General features: G+C 42.7%; 1 protein-coding gene across 3 annotated transcripts in view; it reads right to left on the reverse strand.

Annotated features, from left to right (window-relative positions):
* Positions 1-18,601, reverse strand: part of rims1a (regulating synaptic membrane exocytosis 1a) — a gene marked incomplete at both ends in the record, with an annotated part of 84,548 nt that overhangs the window by 57,796 nt on the left and 8,151 nt on the right. For 2 of the 3 annotated variants that reach the window (XM_079229578.1, XM_079229579.1), the window contains one exon: positions 1,082-1,304. In XM_079229578.1, coding sequence (XP_079085704.1) covers positions 1,082-1,304 — 223 coding nt within the window. The remainder of the gene's footprint in view (positions 1-1,081; positions 1,305-18,601) is intronic. The other variant, XM_079229580.1, reaches the window with a different exon arrangement.

Raw genomic sequence — 18,601 nt, forward strand, 5'->3', positions numbered from 1 at the left:
ACTAATTAGGACGTACTTTTGAGCGGGTGTGTGTTTGTGCAAGCGTGAGGTCATTAAATGCCACGCCGGCGATGTAGGGAGGGCGGGCGGGAGAGGGGACGTCACCCGATGCCAACGCACACGCACCTACACCCCGCTGTGTGTGTATAGGGCACCTCCGGAACCCCTGGGAGACCGAGACAGAGTGGGAGACCCCCCCCCATCCGTCCACAGCTCAGTCTAATGCCCAATTAACCTTTACCAGCTCCTGCTTGGGTCACACACACACACACACACACACACACACACACACACACACACACACACACACACGGATCACATTCACACACATGGTTGGAGGCACACGTAAATACACACAGGGTCGGTGTCGATACCGTACACACACACACATCCACAGCACACTATACACTTAAATACACACATAGAGACACACGTATGTGCCACGGTTCATCACCTCCACCTGAGCTGTAACACCTGAGGCCCTGCTATGGCCTGATTGGACACGGCTGAATGTGCTATACGTGTATGAAGTGCCAATTTTTGATTTCATGATGGATTTGAACTTTTTTTTTACCGGACCAATTCAAACAACAGTTGGTCCAGACCGTTAACTGTCATACCATGAATGAAATAATAATCTAGAGATCATATTTAAAATGATTAGCCAAAAGTCAAACATGTCTATGGATATTTCAATAAATAACCCCGTAAATTAAATACAAACACATGGAGTTGGATGTGAAAGAAAACTTAGCGCTTTCTTTGACTGACTGATTATTAAAGGAAAAGTATAAAGCTGTATATTTATTCAACAGACAATCTTATTCATTATTTTTGACTCGTCTGATAACTTTTTCCCGCCCATATTGTTTTCCCCTTAGTGGGAGGAGTCACGACAAATCCACACAAAGTTCATCTGAGTGATCAACTAGATCCTCTCCATGATGAAAACCCTTCTCTCCTGATGGGAGTGGGCTCTCCTACGACGACAAAGCCACCCCAACCACAGGGAGGCAAAGGCTCACTGGATGGTTTGATGGCTCTGGCCTTCCCGGTCAGAACATCCCATAACGTCCCGTACCGGCTCTCTTACCGTGTTGGACCGGAGCGACACTCGCCCCCCGCAGCGGGCGCAGAACTTGGTCTGGCAGTACGAGCACAGGTTCCCGCAGCCGTCTGCGAACTTGGTCTTGTGGCAGATGCCGCAGGTCGGCGCGTCGTCCCGGTGGACGGTGGAGCCTGCCGCCACCGTGGCCTGCCGAATCACCGTCTCCCGGTAGCTGGACAACTGCTGCTGGATTCCTCTGGGGAGGAAAGCAAACAGGACGGGAACATGAACGCTTTGGCGTCTTTTAAAGTGGATTGTGCTTTTAAATGAGTGTGATGACGTTGAGGCTGTCCTCGACAAATGAGATTCAACTAACAAACCAAACGACTGGACGATGGAATTTGACGTATCTGTAACAGGGAATGTCAGACACACTCTGATCAGTAGGTTTCATGACTTTAAACCAAATGTCATGACAAACATTTAGTGAAGTCTGGGTGTAAACAGTAAAAAGTGAGTAAATGTAGTATTTAAACTAACAATGAGAATACAAAGCATACAGTAAACCTTAAATGACTCAAATGAATGAGACAATAGTTTGATTAAAAGAATAAACATTTATATAGATGCCTGCTTATGTTTTGAGTCTTTCTTTTAAAAGCATATTCATTATTTCAAACTCAGCGTGAATGAACACATTTACATGACCTTTACAAAACTTTTGGGATTTTCTTTTTTTCAAGGACTTTTCCAGTCCTGGAAATAACCATTTTATAATTCCATGACTTTTCCAGGTTTTCCATGACCGTAAGAACCCTGCTGTAAAACTGAGTTTCTCCACAAAGAATCACCACTTTAAATCTTGTGTTTACCAGACAAACACATAATACAGACAGATGAAGTTGTCAATGTAAAGGTACTGGGGTGTAGACCATTGGCTAACACTACTGCCTTTATGAAAAATTGATGAAACATGGCAGCGGCCGTAATCCAAGATGGAATAAAATCTCACGGCAATCCACCCAATAGGTGCTGAGATATTTCTGTAAAAAAGCGGTGGAACAATTTGACCAACCAGCCAACCTTTCCATTTCTATAGCTACTGTGAATAAATATAGAACAATTTGAAGAAATTAATTAGTTCAAAATGCAATGAAAAATCATTGCCATTAGTTTCAGCATTCAATAGCAATTTCATAGACTGTAACCGACTGCAGATCAAGTTAAAGAAACAATGAAAGAAACAATAAAAAGTAGAAAATAATGGAAGAGTTTTTAATCGGATAAGTAATAAATAAGTATATATATATATATATATATATATATATATATATATATATATATAAAGGGGAGGAGAAGTGACCTAAAACCGGAGAGCGAAGAGAGACAATCGCTGCATTAAGTCCAGTCGATATCACTGCTCTCAGTGCTGTTTGTGTGTTTTGGTGCAATCAAGTTTTTTTTGTGTCCACTATTGTTTCAGGCTGCAGACACAAGGACTCAAATCGATACGAGAGAGAGAGAGAGAGAGAGAGAGAGAGAGTATTGGTTTTTATCTAAGGCGTTACAGTATGTTGATTAATTGGATTTCACACCATGGAGATCGGGGAGGGAGCAAACAGACCAAAGAAGACGCAGAACTGATGGGCTCAGCATCCCAGGGAGGAGCGGAGATGTCCATGCATTTGTATTTTGAAGTCTAGCGATCATTTAAGATCAAGTACGAAAAGGGCAGGGGACAGAAGGAAAACAAATCACACATAGCATGTTCTGTGCATGCCTACATATATGTAGCTTCAAAAATAAAAGACTGCAAAGAGAGTAAAAATTAAGGAGGAGAGAGGGGAACAATGGGAGGAGAGAAGAAAAATAAAAAATGGTAGAGGTGGAGGAGAAGATTGGAGTAGAGAATAGGACACTGGACACAGCATACCAATAGAAAGGTAAGGAATACAAAGAGAGGAAAGGAGACGAGAGAGGGGAAAGAGGCGACCCTCACTCACTTCACTACCTTGTGTCCTAAGCATAACACTATCCAGCAGCCTCAGGCCATCAAATTGGCAAAAAAACTATCAAATTATACACAACAAACTACATAATTGAACTGAAATGACCCAAACACAACACAAACTGAACGGTTATGTGGCCCTGAAACACTTGACCCTTTAGCTGAGTGAAACATTGACAATGTACACACTCAGCTGTCGAAACGGACACGGACAAACATGGCCGCCAAGAGAAGACAAACTGCCTTCCGTCAGCAGAAAAAAACAGCTCTCCCGGCAACAAAATATGTATTTGCTTTTACGCCTCCTTCCGTCTGTGTTCAATCATTTTATGTGTCTATGTTCTGAAGGATAGTGCGAGTTTGTAATCTCATGACTCTTCCTTTTGGTTTTCTGGTCAAATGCAATAGCTTATTAGCTTTTGCTTAGACATGCTAATAAAGAGCAAATATAAGAGGAAGAAAATAAGGAACTGGAGAGGAGAGGATGAGAAATGAGGAAAGAGGGACAAAGTGGAACAGGAAGAGGAGAAAGTGTAGAAGGTACGTTCTACAGGAAGAGGAGAAAGGAGACATTAGGAGAGGAGAGGGAAAGAGAAGAGGGGATGACGGACAAAAAGAGGAGAGGAGAAGGAAAAAGGAGAGGAAGGGATACAAATAAAAAAGTTTAGGTTAAGGGGAGGAGGAGAAGAAAGGAGAAAGGGACATTAGAGTGAAAGAGAGGGGAGGATTGTTAAAAGAAAAGAAGAGAGGTGAAGGTGAAGAATTGAGGAAGAGAGGAGAGGAAACAGGAGGAGAGGAGAGGAGGGGAGGAGGGAAACAGAAAGTAGAGGGGGAATAGAATTAAAGCAGAGGAAATTGTAAAGGAAATGGTGGAAGGAGAGAAAGAAGAGGAGGAAAGGAGAGGTGGAGATAAAACACGTCTTTATTAGTGGTTGTGCAGGTTTGATGAGGAGCTATCCTATTGAAATAAAAGTAGAACTGCTCCTTTAACATGTTGGCCTTTCCCCCAATTCATCATTTAAAAGAGCTAAAGCTAAAGATGACAAAAGTGATGGAATTAAACACATGAGTTTGTGTTTAGACGCAGCATATAACTCTGAATATGCGTTTGGCAATTTACAAAATGCACAGTACCACATCATGAGTAGAAAAAGCACATAGATAGAGAAATGTCTCCAAAGTGTAAAAGCTGACACAGCTCTCCCTCCGTCACTGAGCATTCACCCTGACGAGACATCCAAAGCGCTCCACATCGTTTGCCTCTGGCTGCAGTACTTACAGACTGGGAGTCAGCGGTGCAGCTTCCTCCCCCATCGGCCCAGATGTTAAAAAACTACAAATCCCAGCAGTAGAGCTAAAGGCCTAAAAAAAGGAAGTCCAACATCCAGTGGTTCGATACAGAAATTAGCGCTGCTCCATTGCGTGTAACGGGACAATCTGTTTCTCTAAATACGCCGGGAAGAAAAACCCTTCAGAGACTCCATGACCCAGTGGGTGAAACTCTACCTGCCCCCCCCCCCCCCCCCCCCCCCCCCCCCCCACCCCCCCCCCCCCCCCACACACACACACACACACACACACACACACCATCTTCGTTCTTGTAATCTCCACACCAAAACAACATCCACACATTTGCACGCTCACTAACACATGTGCGCGTGCAAACACACCCCGTTGACACACACACTTCCTGGGAGCGATCGCCAAAAGGTCACAGCGAGGTCACCTGCTGCTGCGGCGCCGCAGGACTCACTTCCTGATCCTCGACTCTCACTGTCTCTCCCCGACCCCTGGCCTCCGTTCACAGCCTCACCAAGTTGGTCCAACGTACAGTACGTGCTGACAGGTAGAGCCAGTGTGATCGACTATATGTTTATTGATCAATACTATATCGGTTGTTTGTGGGTAGGGCTGCAACTAACGGTTATTTTCATAATCGACTAATCTATTGACTATTTTTTCCGATTAATCGACTAATCTAATGGCTATTTCCCATAACAAATTAAAATAATGACTCAAAATATTGGAATGTGAAATTCAAATGTATTTGAGTAACAAGATCTGAACATCATCATAACAAATAAATTAAATAGTAATACAAATTAAAGTGCAAACATGCTTTGAAAGTCAAGAAAAAGTACAAATAAAGTTTTAAAAGTAACTCAAAATAGCAATCAAGCCTCTGAAAGTGCAAAATAACTAAAGAATAACTGGGCTGCAAGTGACATTCAAAGTCCAAAAGTAAAACAATAGTCCATCCTACCCGACAATTAAAGTGCAAGTAAAAAAATGACTTATTGCAGTCCCACGTCTTGCTGCTGCTAAACACACAATTTACACACGTTTTAAATTGTAGTGCAGAAACGTGAGCATCTTGACATGCTCTGTAGTGCATTGCAATGCCGAAGGAAAATTACCGGTAGCTCTGAATCTTTTTATTATATACGATGCGTCGACGATAAAAATACACGTCGACTAATCGTTGCAGCCCTATTTGTGGGAAGGAACAGAATTGTTTATGATATTCAACATGAATATGCAACTCTGGCTCCTACTAAATGACCTTCCCCGTACAATTAAACTGCATTCTCAATTAAAATTGAAAATTGTTTGGTTTCACACAAGACTCGAACAATGGTCTCCTGGGTGAGTGTCCTGTGTCTGTTTGATACTTACATCCATCCCAACCTCCTCATTTTGGGCACTTCAACTGACTTTAATTGGAAACCTATTTGTGGTATGTCAAAAACATATTTAATCAGAAATACAGTTTCCCTCAAATAATCATAATTGATAATACTAGGAGGGAAATCTTTAGGAGACAGGGATGGAATATGAGGAGTTAAACCTGTATGTTTTGTTTTATTATTGGTGTCTTGTTAGTTATTTCAGAGGCATTTCTGTGGTGGCTTCAATCCAAAATAACTTCTATTGGTATTAGGCGTAATAAATCCATGTTGGCTGGATGTGACTACACTCAATCTTAAATGCATAAAGGCACTCGGGACATTCCTTCATCCTGAATACACCTCAGCTCTTAATGTCATTATCCTGATTCTCTTATTGGGTTCATCGGGTTTTTTGATTATTTCCAAACCTCTTTACGTCTATCTTCCAAATCTGATGCCCGTTACCTCTTTCTGTAGTTTTTCTACTCTATTTTTCTTTTTCTATTATCTCATGGCACCGTTCCAACTTTAAAAAAGAAGATTTCTTATATATATTTATGTATGCTCGGCCCATTTGCAAATCCTAAATGGAAGTAGAATATCACAGTTGTTTAGTAAGACAAAACTGCTAATGAAGAATGAAACATAAATGTGTGAGCAGGTCTTTTCTTAAAATATGTAAACGTGATGAGAGAGGATCCGAATAAAAGGATCATAGGTGACGACCGTTGTAGCGGCTAACTTCTGTATGAAGTAAACCGACTTACTGCAAGTCATGGAGGTTTTACAGTAACGTCTACAACACACAGTGGAGTCGTCACGTTACAAAGCGTAGAGACCCAGAGTAAATTTGTAAAATTCCACTTCCTTTCTTCTCCTCCTTGGAGTACCAAGTATCGTGGAATTAGCTAGCTAGCTAACGAGTGGACAGCTGCCTAGTTAGCGAGCTTGCTAACGCTGCCATGCTACGCTGCTTACAGCAAATGAGCAGACCGGTGGGCTGTTGGCCAGCAGTCCCTCGCGCTTCACCTCGACGTCGCTCTGGGAAAGGACAAGCTAACCCTAACCATAACAAGTAACAACAATTACCAGTTTCTTTAGTGTTAGCAAATGAGCACGGAAAAAACGTTCAATGTCTGTTCTGTCTCGTAATACAACATTGCAAAAATCGTCGCCATTTTGGATTACATTGGCTCCACTCGGCAGACTGCCGCCTGCCCTCAACATGCTAACCGTTAGCCTTTTGTCACGCAACATGCTATAGTGAGTATCAGAGGCAATAATCTACCGTGGATACATGTCTTATTAGGTGTCTCTGTTCTCCTCAGTGAACATAAACCATGTAGGCAACGGACAATTCAACACAAATGCGTCTTACCGCTGTGAGTGTGTGTGTGCGTTTCGTGCCAAAGTAGTGCATACTGAATAGAAGCAAACAATGAGATCAGGAGAAGGAAATACACACAATCAGTTAACCACAACAAGCCATCAGATTCACTCTCGCAGGTGATCAAAATAAATGTGGAGGGAGGAGCGTGATGGAGAAAACAGAGCGAGCTCATGAAGAAAATGCAGGGTAATATCCATATTCAAATGTGGTAAGACACAAGGTTAAAGCAAAGTGAGCATAAAAGCTCCACTTTCCCCATATGCAAACACATAAACACACTCCACTCTTCCATCAAAACGCTCCATGCCTTCACTCTTGAACATAAGCAATGAACCCTGTGTGTGGGTGCGTGTAAAAAAAGAAGAAGAAGAAACAACAACAACATTAACATTTAGTGTATCTTAAGATGTGCATCACTAACAAGCTCTGCACTCACACAGAGAGAAACCGAAGCTTTGTACATGAGAATGTAAATGAAACTAGAACACTGAATAAAGGTTCCCTCATTTAGCTTGGTGCAAAAAAACGGTAAAAACAATTATCTGAATGAAAGTGGAAAGCAAAGTAAATCAATTTAGTAGGATTTTATTAAATAAAATGTTAATTTTCACTAAGTGCAATTATCTGTATATTGCTAACTTTTCCAAGGAAATATACGTTTTTTTAATTAATTGAAATAAATGCCAAAAGAGACCTCTTTGTTGTGCAATCGGTGCACTGACTGTGAAGCATTGTTATTGTGAATATGCAAATGAACAACATCCGAGAGCTGCTAAATACTCTTCTCTACAAGACATGTACGACTGAGGAGTCCTTCAATGTTAGGTTTCTCAAAGAAAGTCAACATTTTACTTTTTAGACTTTGCGAATTGTTAGTTTTACATTCAGTTAATTTGAGCAAATTGATGTGTCTATGTTTATGAGATACTGACAACTAAAGGCTGGCATTATTCCATATTTGTATTACTGTCAACCAACTAAACTTGCTCCCTGCTTGTACATCTCATAGAAGTTGTAGTTTAAGTTGGTTAAACTTAACCAACTATACAATTAGTTGTTTTTGTCAGAAAACAATTAATTTATAGCAGCCTTTTGACCGTTATCAATAAAGCACGTGACGCACGGCGCTGTGGCTTCAATCTGAAAAAATGGGTGTATAGTTGTTTTTGTTTTTTTAAATTCAGTACATTTCTTAAAACAGCTGGGCGCTGTAGTTTTTAACAAACATTGTTGAATTTTGAAAGTTGTGCTCTAGTGAGTATTTCCGGCAGCAGCATTGAGTCAAAATAAATGACATTGTGTGTGTGTGTTCGTGGTAATAAATACATGTCACCCACTGGTGTGTTTTTAATACTGTTTGGACAACAAATGTGTTCTATGCTGCAGAAGCTGCTCTGAAAGCTTTGCAAGCTCCACACTGGAAGAGGTTAAACCGAACTACCAGAGGGAGAACAATCAAGCTACTAAGAACAAGTAGCTGAAGCTATATTGGAGAAAAAAAGAAAATTAATGAAGAAAGAAAAATAGGTCACATTCCAGTAAAGATGCCACTAGATTGAGTGTCTGCTTGTTCACAGGTCATACATAAACCCCCCAAAAAGAAATACTCCACAATAAAAATATTGAAAAAAAATTGTGTGGCTGCTCCAAGCGCTTCAAGTTGAAAATCTGTGTATTTTTCTGTAAAGAAAGCACTCTGTGGACACGGGCAACAGTTTTGTAACATTTGACTCGTACAATCTCAATCAGTCTTCAACTTGCTGAGCGATAAGACGCGGTCGCCATGGGAACACTGAGCGACGCCCCGCCCTCTTGCACACGCAGGCTCTGTGTGTGTCTATGTGTGTGACTGCTAACACAGCAACCCAGCCGCCATGCAAAAAGCTTGGTCTTGTATGTTTCCCCAAACCACGAATACGTCGAATACGTCGAATACGTCAATGTTTTTGCGTTTGCAAACGACGGGATACATCGAGGGTCCGTTATTGAAAGTTGAAGGTCCGCTAAGCAGAGGACAGGTCAAACCAGCACAGGACTTTCACCCAGGAAGCCGCAGTCCGTGTCAAATCAAAAGTAAATGTGAAGTGAACGCGTGTTTCTTTGCGTCGTATAAGAAAGTGGAGGTTGCTATTATGCTGGTTCCTTTGTTGCTGTTGTTGATTTGTTACATTATCATTTAAACAGAAAACATGATCATTCTTCTAGCGCTAACCTATTAATGTTGTTGTCTGAACTTGACCGTTGTGAGTGTGAATGTGACACGAGGCTAATATAAAAACGCATTAATTAAACCTATTTTTTGGTTTATAAACATCGTCATTGGACGTAAATCTTGGTGTGAAGAAACATACAATGCCAACATTTGCTGGTTTCATTGGAAACAAACTGCGCGACGAGCCACAAATCAACACACTTTAACATTAGCTGTACTTTAATAACCCTGTAAAGTAAATGTAATTACCCTGCTGTACTAAATGTGCTACACAAATAAAGTTTGCCTTGCTTAGTCAAACACTGATATATCTTAATCCTCTGTGCCATAGAGCTCCATTAAAAGCATTAAAAACACATAAATGAAGTACGGCATGACGGGTGACATAGCTTTATGACCAGGAACACACACTGTAGTTTATCCTAAATCAATCACACATAAATATCAGCCATGGCCAAGCGAATCTACTGAAATGAGCAAAAGCCGCGGTCAGCTGGCATCACTACAGTCAGCGCAACAGAAAGGTATTAAGATAAGACCGAAAGATGATGGGTGCCAAACAAACCATTAATTCAGTAAATGGTCACAGTTGGGGCCCCTGAGAGCCACTAACACTAACCAGATCTCTGTTAATCCACGGATAAAAGAAAATATATATATTTTGAGGTGTTTTTAGATATGGTTGATTCAGCCTTTTCCTTGGGGATTTGTTGACGATAAGAAAAATGCAGCTAAACACCGGCTTAGTAATAATAATCAACACATTTCATGAGCTGGCTTCTGATCACTTTCAACCGACCACGACTCGAAAAGTACATTATTCTCATATTTGAAGGAACAATCCTCATTGCGTCTCCACTGCATTCTCACCGCTAACGACATCAAGGTTATTTCGCAAAGCTTCCTTTCAATTTTATCAATTGCTTCCCAAAATGGATTTGGGCCGCTCTCTCCCAGAGCCTGAATCCTCAATCAAAGCTTAAAGCTCCAGTTAAACAACTCCCCCCAAAAAAGTTAAGGACCCCTCTGCTTGACGTACAGTCGATGTGTCTAAAAATAAAGCAGATAAAAGAGCTGAGTCCTTCAGTCCTTGAGCGTCATTACTGCTGCTGAGCCAAACGGGCTCTTTCATAAAGCAGGAGGCGGGGCTTCAGGATTGGAGTTTGGGAGCCAGCTTCGACTCTTCCCCCGTAGTGACTCAGGCCTCTGTGTGGCCGAGTGTGAGTCACTCCTCCTGGTTCCTGGGTCGATATTCAAAAGGCAGCCAGACATGAATCAAATAACAATGAGTCAGTGTCAGAGAAAATCACTTCGTGGCCATTTAGAAATTAAGAACTCCGTCCCGTTCCCATTTGTTCCCCAACACTTATTTTTTAAAGTAACTCCCGGTCCCTTGTTACTCAGCTCTGCTGTGAGAAGCTTTGAGGAAAGACCTTGACAAGTTTTCTTTCTCTGCAACTCAAACTGTCTCCCTCTCAGCATCCTCTTTGCCTTCCCAGTCCTGTCTTTTAATCTAGTCTCCACACACACACACACACACACACACACACACACACACACACACACACACACACACACACACACATTTACTGTCGAGGAGACATCTAGAAGATTGATTGGAACTCATTTTGCGTCCTATATTAGACGAGTATTAAAAAGTTTCCTCCCTCTCATGCTATTTGTGAAATTGAATGGAAGGTAAAATGCATGGCAGGATTAGAAATGGGTTTCCGGTCTGCAGCAACTGTGTGTGTGTGTGTGTGTGTGTGTGTGTGTGTGTGTGTGTGTGTGTGTGTGTGAGTGAGCGTGTGTCTTTGTGTGTATGTGTGCATACAGAAAATGGATTTGTTTGCATGCAAGGGAGATCCACCTACACTTTAACACCTTATTATTTGCAGAAAAAGAGTTTATCGCCATTCTAGGATTACAAAACTGGCCTCCTCTGCTGTCAGAGCTACCATGGAGCCCACACTGTCACTAACTGCACTCCCTGAAGAAATATGTTTTGGTAAATTGAAAAAGAGACGCAGACAAAAGAGTCTACAATATGTGTTTGAAGGATTTATCCGGGATGCCAAACTGATTGAGCAGTAAAAACTGTTTGAAAAGATAAAGATAGAAGCTAGAGTGTAAAAGTGAAAGCAGTGAAATGAATGAGCAACCGTGTTCCTGTAAAGCCGCGTCGGTCTTTATTCACTGTTACAATCATTAAAAAGCACAGAATGTGTGTATACCTTCAGTAGCTAGCGTAGCATAGACATGCTAACATCACCTTTGCCTTACTGGGAGATAAAATAACTTTTTGGTAATAATTGTCATAATAAAAAAACATTGTACTAACACTCAAATCTACAGTAATTGAACCTGCATCAATTGTTTTTTGGGGGGTGGGAGATAATTAGCAAGCTGTGAACGCAGCATATAATCTTTAAGTTAGCGTGTTAGCTAACTGTTTTTAAACACATCCAGCAGACACAGCCACGCAACGATTATCTGGAGTCGTGTTTCTGGCCACCTGGTGAATGTAAGTCCAATATTCTCTCTCCTGTGAACTCTGTTCTGGCTCTTTAGCTGCTAAACGCTCCACTGTGTCGTGTTTACAGCTATGTTTTGTTTTATTTAGTCTTCCTCCTGTGTCAAACGCCCTTGGTAGTTTCATCATATTTGGTCAAACTCATTCGGTTTTCTTTAGTCAGGGTTTTAGTTATTAGTTATTCATTGCAATTCTACTTAAAATAGAAACCTCTGCATGAAGAATTTGATGGACGTGATTATTTCCTACAGTACAATTAGCCTTTTCAGTGCCTGTATGATGTGTTTCTCCTGTGGCCTGGCTGCTCAGCATATGGCAGCAGGGACACGGAGAACCTCTCGCCCTCTAGTTGTCTGTCTGTGCCAAGCTCTGTTGTTCCTCCTCCATCCCGTCCCTTCCCCTCACCCTCACTTCCGTCAGAGAAGTCTCCATGCTGAGCTGCTCGGATGTACTCTCACTCTCCCCTCCCCCACCCCTCCCATCATCCTCCCATCCCTTCCTGATATCACACTCTCTCCGCTATATGGATAGTTTTTACAACTCATTGGTGAGGAGGCACTTGTCTGCCTTCTCTTTAATAATCGTCTCTAATAATGTTTTTAAAGCATTGAAAGATTTGGTTATAACATATACTAAAGAAGAACAGATTAGTTTTTTGGGGGAATTCCCAACAGAGACGAAAAGTGATGACTCATGTCGATGCTGACAGTTGTGATTTAATGCGGTACGAGTGGATGTGATGCCTTCAACTAGCTCACCAAACCAACTCCCTCCTGTGCGTCTCCTGCACTTTTCTCCTTCCTCTTCGCCTCCTTCCTCTTCACTCCCTCCTCCACTCTTCCTCCTCTTTCTATGGATGTGCCTCACCCCTCGTCCTCGCTCCTTCGCTGCCGTTTTTTCCGCCCGTTCTGCTTTTTAAATGCTGCTCGCTATCAGGAAATGTGTGATTCTCAGTTGCTGATATCGTCACTGCCCCGTCTCTGTCTCTCCAGCAGTAATTGGCCAAAATACAAAAAATACAACCAAAGTCACTTTCCCGTAGTGTTTATAGTTCATATCAGACCTTCTCACCGTAGAGCAAAGTGCTTCTCCTCATGTTTTATTTATGTTTGCCCCTACAGGATGAGGCTCTCCAACAGCAGCTCATAGTTTACCACAAACTCAGTGCTTATAATCCCCTTATACTTGATCCCATTGCACTTCAGGTAAAAGGTAATGAGCACCCCATGTGCTGCTGCACGCATGCTGGAGCTGTGGATGCACAGCATGTCAGCTGGGATGAGGGAAGGCTGGTTTGGATCCAGGGACAACCTCCCGTTCTGAGAAGTGAAGCCAATTCAAAGGTGTTTTCAACTTGCATTCTCTCTACTGGCCAGCAGGGGGGCGACTCCTCTGGTTGCAAAATGAAGTCAGATGGTATGGAAGTCTCTGAGAAAATGCCCCAACTTCTCAATTGAACTGCCGTCATGAACGTCCACATGTCCTCACTTTGCCGACACAAGATAACTATGTGCCGCGTCATAACCGTTTAACAAAACTCATGGTTTATTGTTGTCTGCTGTCTTTTTGTGTGTAAGATGTTCGTACAGAAACAACATAAATGAACTAGCAGGTTGCAAAAAGAAGTCTGATTGTATACAGTCTCTAGTTTTGAGTCTTCTTCAATACAGCATGATGATCATTTAGTAAATAATATGCTTTAGGGTGGGGCTATCTTGTGATTGACAGGTCGCTACCGCTACCAGAACCGTATATAGCGTTTCTACGTCACTCCTCCACAGTCCAAATATGGTCACTTACATTTCACGGGTTGCAAAAAGCCAAGATGGCGACAGCCAGAACGCCGAACTCAAGGCTTCAAACCGGCAGTCCACAAACCAGCGGGTGACATCAAGAGGACTAATTCCACTTCTTATTTACAGTCTATGGGTGGTTTAGGAAGGTAGCTCGAAGCATGCACTGTGTTACCACGTTATGTCAATGAGCCAACAGCAACAGCCTCAACCTTCCCCTTTAAATAGACGGCCCAGACTGTCCATAGCCCACAGGAGGCCGTTCGTCAGCTCTAGTCGGGTTCTGTCAGCTCCGAACCCCGTCGCCATTCGCACCGGAGTGGATGTTCAAGAGCACGGCGGCTGCGGGATGATAGCAATTACCACCAAATGGAAAGAAAGTGGGCGAAGAGGAGTGCTTGAGAACACACTTAGCTCTGTCACGCACACTTGATTTATTTGAGTGCACACAACAATATATGAACACACACACACACACACTTGTAATTGGACAAATACCTAAGGAAGCCTATTTTTGGATCACGTTTAAGATGAGACGAAGCACCAAGTGTAGAAGAGGAAAGAGAGAAACGAAAAAAAGAGCGAGCTCCGAGATATCAAGAAATTAAATATAAGATAGATGGAACAAAAGATAGAGATGAGAAGAAAAACAGAGAAAGAGGAGAGAGAGAGAGACAGAGGGATGGAGAGCGGAATGAGAGAGAGAGAGAGAAAGACAGGAGGGACAGATGGAGAGAGCACCAGAGCCAACAGCAGAGCTAAGTGGGTAGTGTGCTCCCCAGACAGCGCTCCATATGGCCTGGCAACGCCATACACAGCCAGGCAGCACAAACACACACACACACACAGCGTGTATCCACGCGGACACACACACACATAGCATGTATGCACACAGACACACGCAAACAGCATGTATACACACAGACACACACGGACATACACAGATACCCGAATACTCCTCGACACACAATCACACGTAGCGTGTATTCCCACATTGCCATGTACACTCTACTTTTGTATTAAGAGGTTGTTCAAAATGCGACATTTAGCGTGCAAACTATTGGTGGTGGTTGCGGCAGCGACTCATGTGCCCTGATTCATTCGGTGAAGAGAAGCAGTGTTTTGCTTTGTCAACTTATCTTCATACAGCTTGTAAAATATCTTACTAAAAGTTATTCCTCATTTTATGTGCATTTTCGTAAGCAACTTCTCCTCGTTACATTATCTTGGTCTTTTAAAAATAAACTTCCTTCATCGCAGTAAATTCAGTTTCTAACTTTGTTAGGTTCAGGACAATTTAATGAAAAACTTAGTGAGGTTGAGGTCAGGCGGCAACCTCTGGTTCTGCAGAGTGAAGTCAATGCGGAAAGGTCTTACGGCATGCAGTACCTCTACTGACCAGCAGGGGGCAACTCCTCTGGTGGCAAAAAGAAGTCAGATTGTATAGAAGTCTCTGAGAAACTTCTCACTTCATTTATTACCTCAGTAAACATTGTAAACATGGCCTCAATCTCTAGTTTCGAGTTTTCTTCAATACAGCATGATGTTCAGTTCGTAAGTTATGATCCATTTAGAGTCAAACAGACCATAAAGCAACGTATGCTTTAGGGCAGGCGTTCTGTGATTGACAGTATACGACGTCTCTACGTCAGTCCACCGTCCACCGCATTCCAAATATGGTAATTTCTGTTCATTGGTTGTAAAAAACAGCAACATGGCGACGGCCATAAGTAATCGCCAAACTTAAGGCTTCAAAACGGCAATCCACAAACTATCGGGCGACGTCACGAAGACTACGTCCACTTCCTATAAACAATCTCTGGTTGAGACAACAAACCCACTTATTTGTTTTGTCTGAAACGTAAACGTTGGCTTCCTCGAGCAAATTATTTCTGTGATTTGGAAAGGACCTGTGTCCAAAACAAGACAGGTCTGATTGCAGCCGAGTCCAATAGCTTGCTAGCTTGCTAGCATAATAAAGCTTGCTAGCATAATAAAGCTTACTAGCTTGATAGCTTGCTAGCATAACAAAGCTTGCTATCTTCACAAAACTCACTGGCTTCTAGCAAGCAATTCAACATCCACTGATGCCAATACTAGCTGGCAAGGATGCCGGTAGAGGAACGTATAGTGGAACTTTGCACTGCGTTCATTAAAATCCCTTTGCCAAATTGCCAGATTTGCCATTTTTGCCGTGGGCGAGGTGGCTCTGCATAAACTCACACACACTCACACACAAAAATGTAGCCTTGAACTGCCACCATGAGCGTCCACATGTCTCACTTAGCCAACCCCAAAATGTATTACCAAATACCCACCCAACGAGCGCACATCCGAACAGTTGAGCATTTGGGTCCAGCCCTAGGTAAAATCAGACAGGTGGTCTGACTGCTCATGTTTGTTCCATCAGACTCCATCACAATATCGCCGCGTTCCCAATGTTGTTAACTACTATCGGATGTATTTTTTGTTTTTTAAATAAGCATCATAAATGTGTAAATCCTCAGCATGTATACTCTACACTGTGTGATAATAGAACGTTGTGTTCACACCATCAATTCATAAAATTCCTTCCTATTCAGTAAAGATGGAAATCTCAAGCGTGCAGAAATGTAAGTGAGAGTGTGTCAAGTCCCTCCCCCCGGGGTCCCCGCTGCAGCAGAGGCTCATGGGAAGACCAGGATAACAGCCAATCCCTAAAGGAAGTGAGGAAGTGACTCCTCGACATTCCCTGGGGGTCACGAGGTTACTACGGGGATGCTGGGCCGTCGCCATGGTACCTTGCTTTCAGAGGACACCTGGCACCAATCAGCATTTAGCGTTGTGGAGTGTAAACATCTTTACACCGCATTACATCCACGGTGCCTTTACAGCGGCGACCAGAAGATCCTGTGAAGCTCCTATTCAACCCATTTCATCTCAGGAGTTATATTTTGTGACCACGATACACTGGAATACAAAACGACTGCATTTACATACAACATACAAGACCAAATAACATAGGGAAAATGCTCATTTAAAGATGCATTCAGTAACACAAGGTCGTTAATGACACACGTTGTTGCATATGGGGATTAACTACAGCTGAAGGATTACTTGTTCCCCTGCAGACTCGGAAACATCTGCAGCTTCTGGGCTTTTTATAAGTTCAAAAACCCAGAGAGATGGACTCAAAAGTACTCAGTGGTCAAGTTGAGAACAGGCCGTCCTCTCTGAGCGCTTTGAGATCGCCAGCAGCTCCATTAGCGGCTCACCAGAAGTCCGTTCTGTCTCTACTGAGCCCATCAACCTGACGAACGTCTGGCAAGAACTGACCGGCAGCAGCCAGGTTTCCCTGCCCACTTTATTTCCTACAGACTGAATGATTCTGTGAATAAACATTATGCCTTGAGAAACACACAGCGGACAGCCTGCCATCCAGGGTTTCCCTGAGCTGATTGAAATGAGTAAAGGAATGACCAAAGCTCTCCATTATGAGCTCTCCCACCGCAGATGTCGCCGAACCCACCCGACCCGTCTGGCAGTTTTTTGCCGTGCCATTGCCATTCACTTCCATTTAACTTTTAAAAGCAGCTTTCTTGTATTGTTTCATATTGCAATATATATTGCAGAAAATAAAATATTGCAATGTCAGTATATTTTGCATTATCGTGCAGCCCTAATTCATAACTACATGGTGAGGTTTTTGTATTATTATAAGTAATAAAGGGAGGGATTCTCTCGTTATTACTCTGACATAAAATACAAATTGTTTTTTTTAAAGCCAACGGGTAGGCATGTCGGAATCACCATGCTGCACCGCCACATTCCTACGGTAGCCCAGAGCGGACAAACCAAACAAGCAACTAGAGCAGGGGTGGGCAAACGTTTTGTCTCAGGGTGTACAGTGAGTTTTAAAATTTGACAGACGGGCCGGGCCAGTATCAGATGGATGGAGAGTGTGTGTGTGAACTAATATAAACTAAAAGTAAAAGCCATTAACTAAAAAAGTAAAGAAAACGTATATTTAATTTCAGTGGGAACAGTGTTGTTGGTCAACCTTTTTTGCCAGTGCATCAACGTTTGGTGACAGTTTGGGTGTGGCAATCCTCAGGATAAATCGGAGGTGTTCATCAGTGAATGCAATGGTTCTCAAGATCTAAGAGCTATTAGAGTGGGGAGTGGGATCAACTGAACCGCCGGGTATTGCAGGAAAAAGGCAAAATGAATGCCCTTTACTCCAATTTGGACAATTTTGTACCAATATTCGACAGGCCGGATTAAAAAGCCCAACAGACCGTAGTTTGCCCATACCTGCTCTAGAGACCACCATAGGTTCTCCTACACGTTTGGAAAGGGAGGGGTAAGCTGAGGGGTATTCAGTTGGTTGCAATCTGCAACCTCACCACTAGAAGCCACTAAATCTTGCACACTGCTACTTTAACAAGTCAAGTCAAGTGTATTCAGGAAGCCCAACATCCATGAATGTGCCTCGAGGAGCTTAACAGTCCTCGTGGTTTATAGAATCCCTTCATAGACACACCGCTATCTCAGTCCCACCTCAGGGGCCTCTGCAGAAGGACTACTGCAGGAATACTGACTGCATAACGTCTGGTGAATAATGTGGGGGAATACTGACCGGAGAGGCACAGATTGTATAACGTTATAAACAGGGGGCCATGTTGTGGGATTCCTCAGAGAAGCAGATGTGCTCCAGCTGACTTCCTCTGTAATCCCACCTCACTCTCGGTTCCAACAACACACGCACACACACACACACACACACACACACACATACAGTGCACACAAAGAGAACATAAACAAGCTTTATCCTTTGATCATTGTGCGGCAGGGGGAAAAAAGAAAAAAGACACTGCCGGCTGCAGAGGTCACTGCGAATAGAAACACGTGGAAACTCACATTTTGATGCGCAAATAAGCCAGCGGGGACAGAGACGCTCATTTGACAT

This window comes from Taurulus bubalis, assembly GCF_910589615.1.
Source record: "Taurulus bubalis genome assembly, chromosome: 14".
In the NCBI taxonomy this organism is placed as follows: domain Eukaryota; kingdom Metazoa; phylum Chordata; class Actinopteri; order Perciformes; family Cottidae; genus Taurulus; species Taurulus bubalis.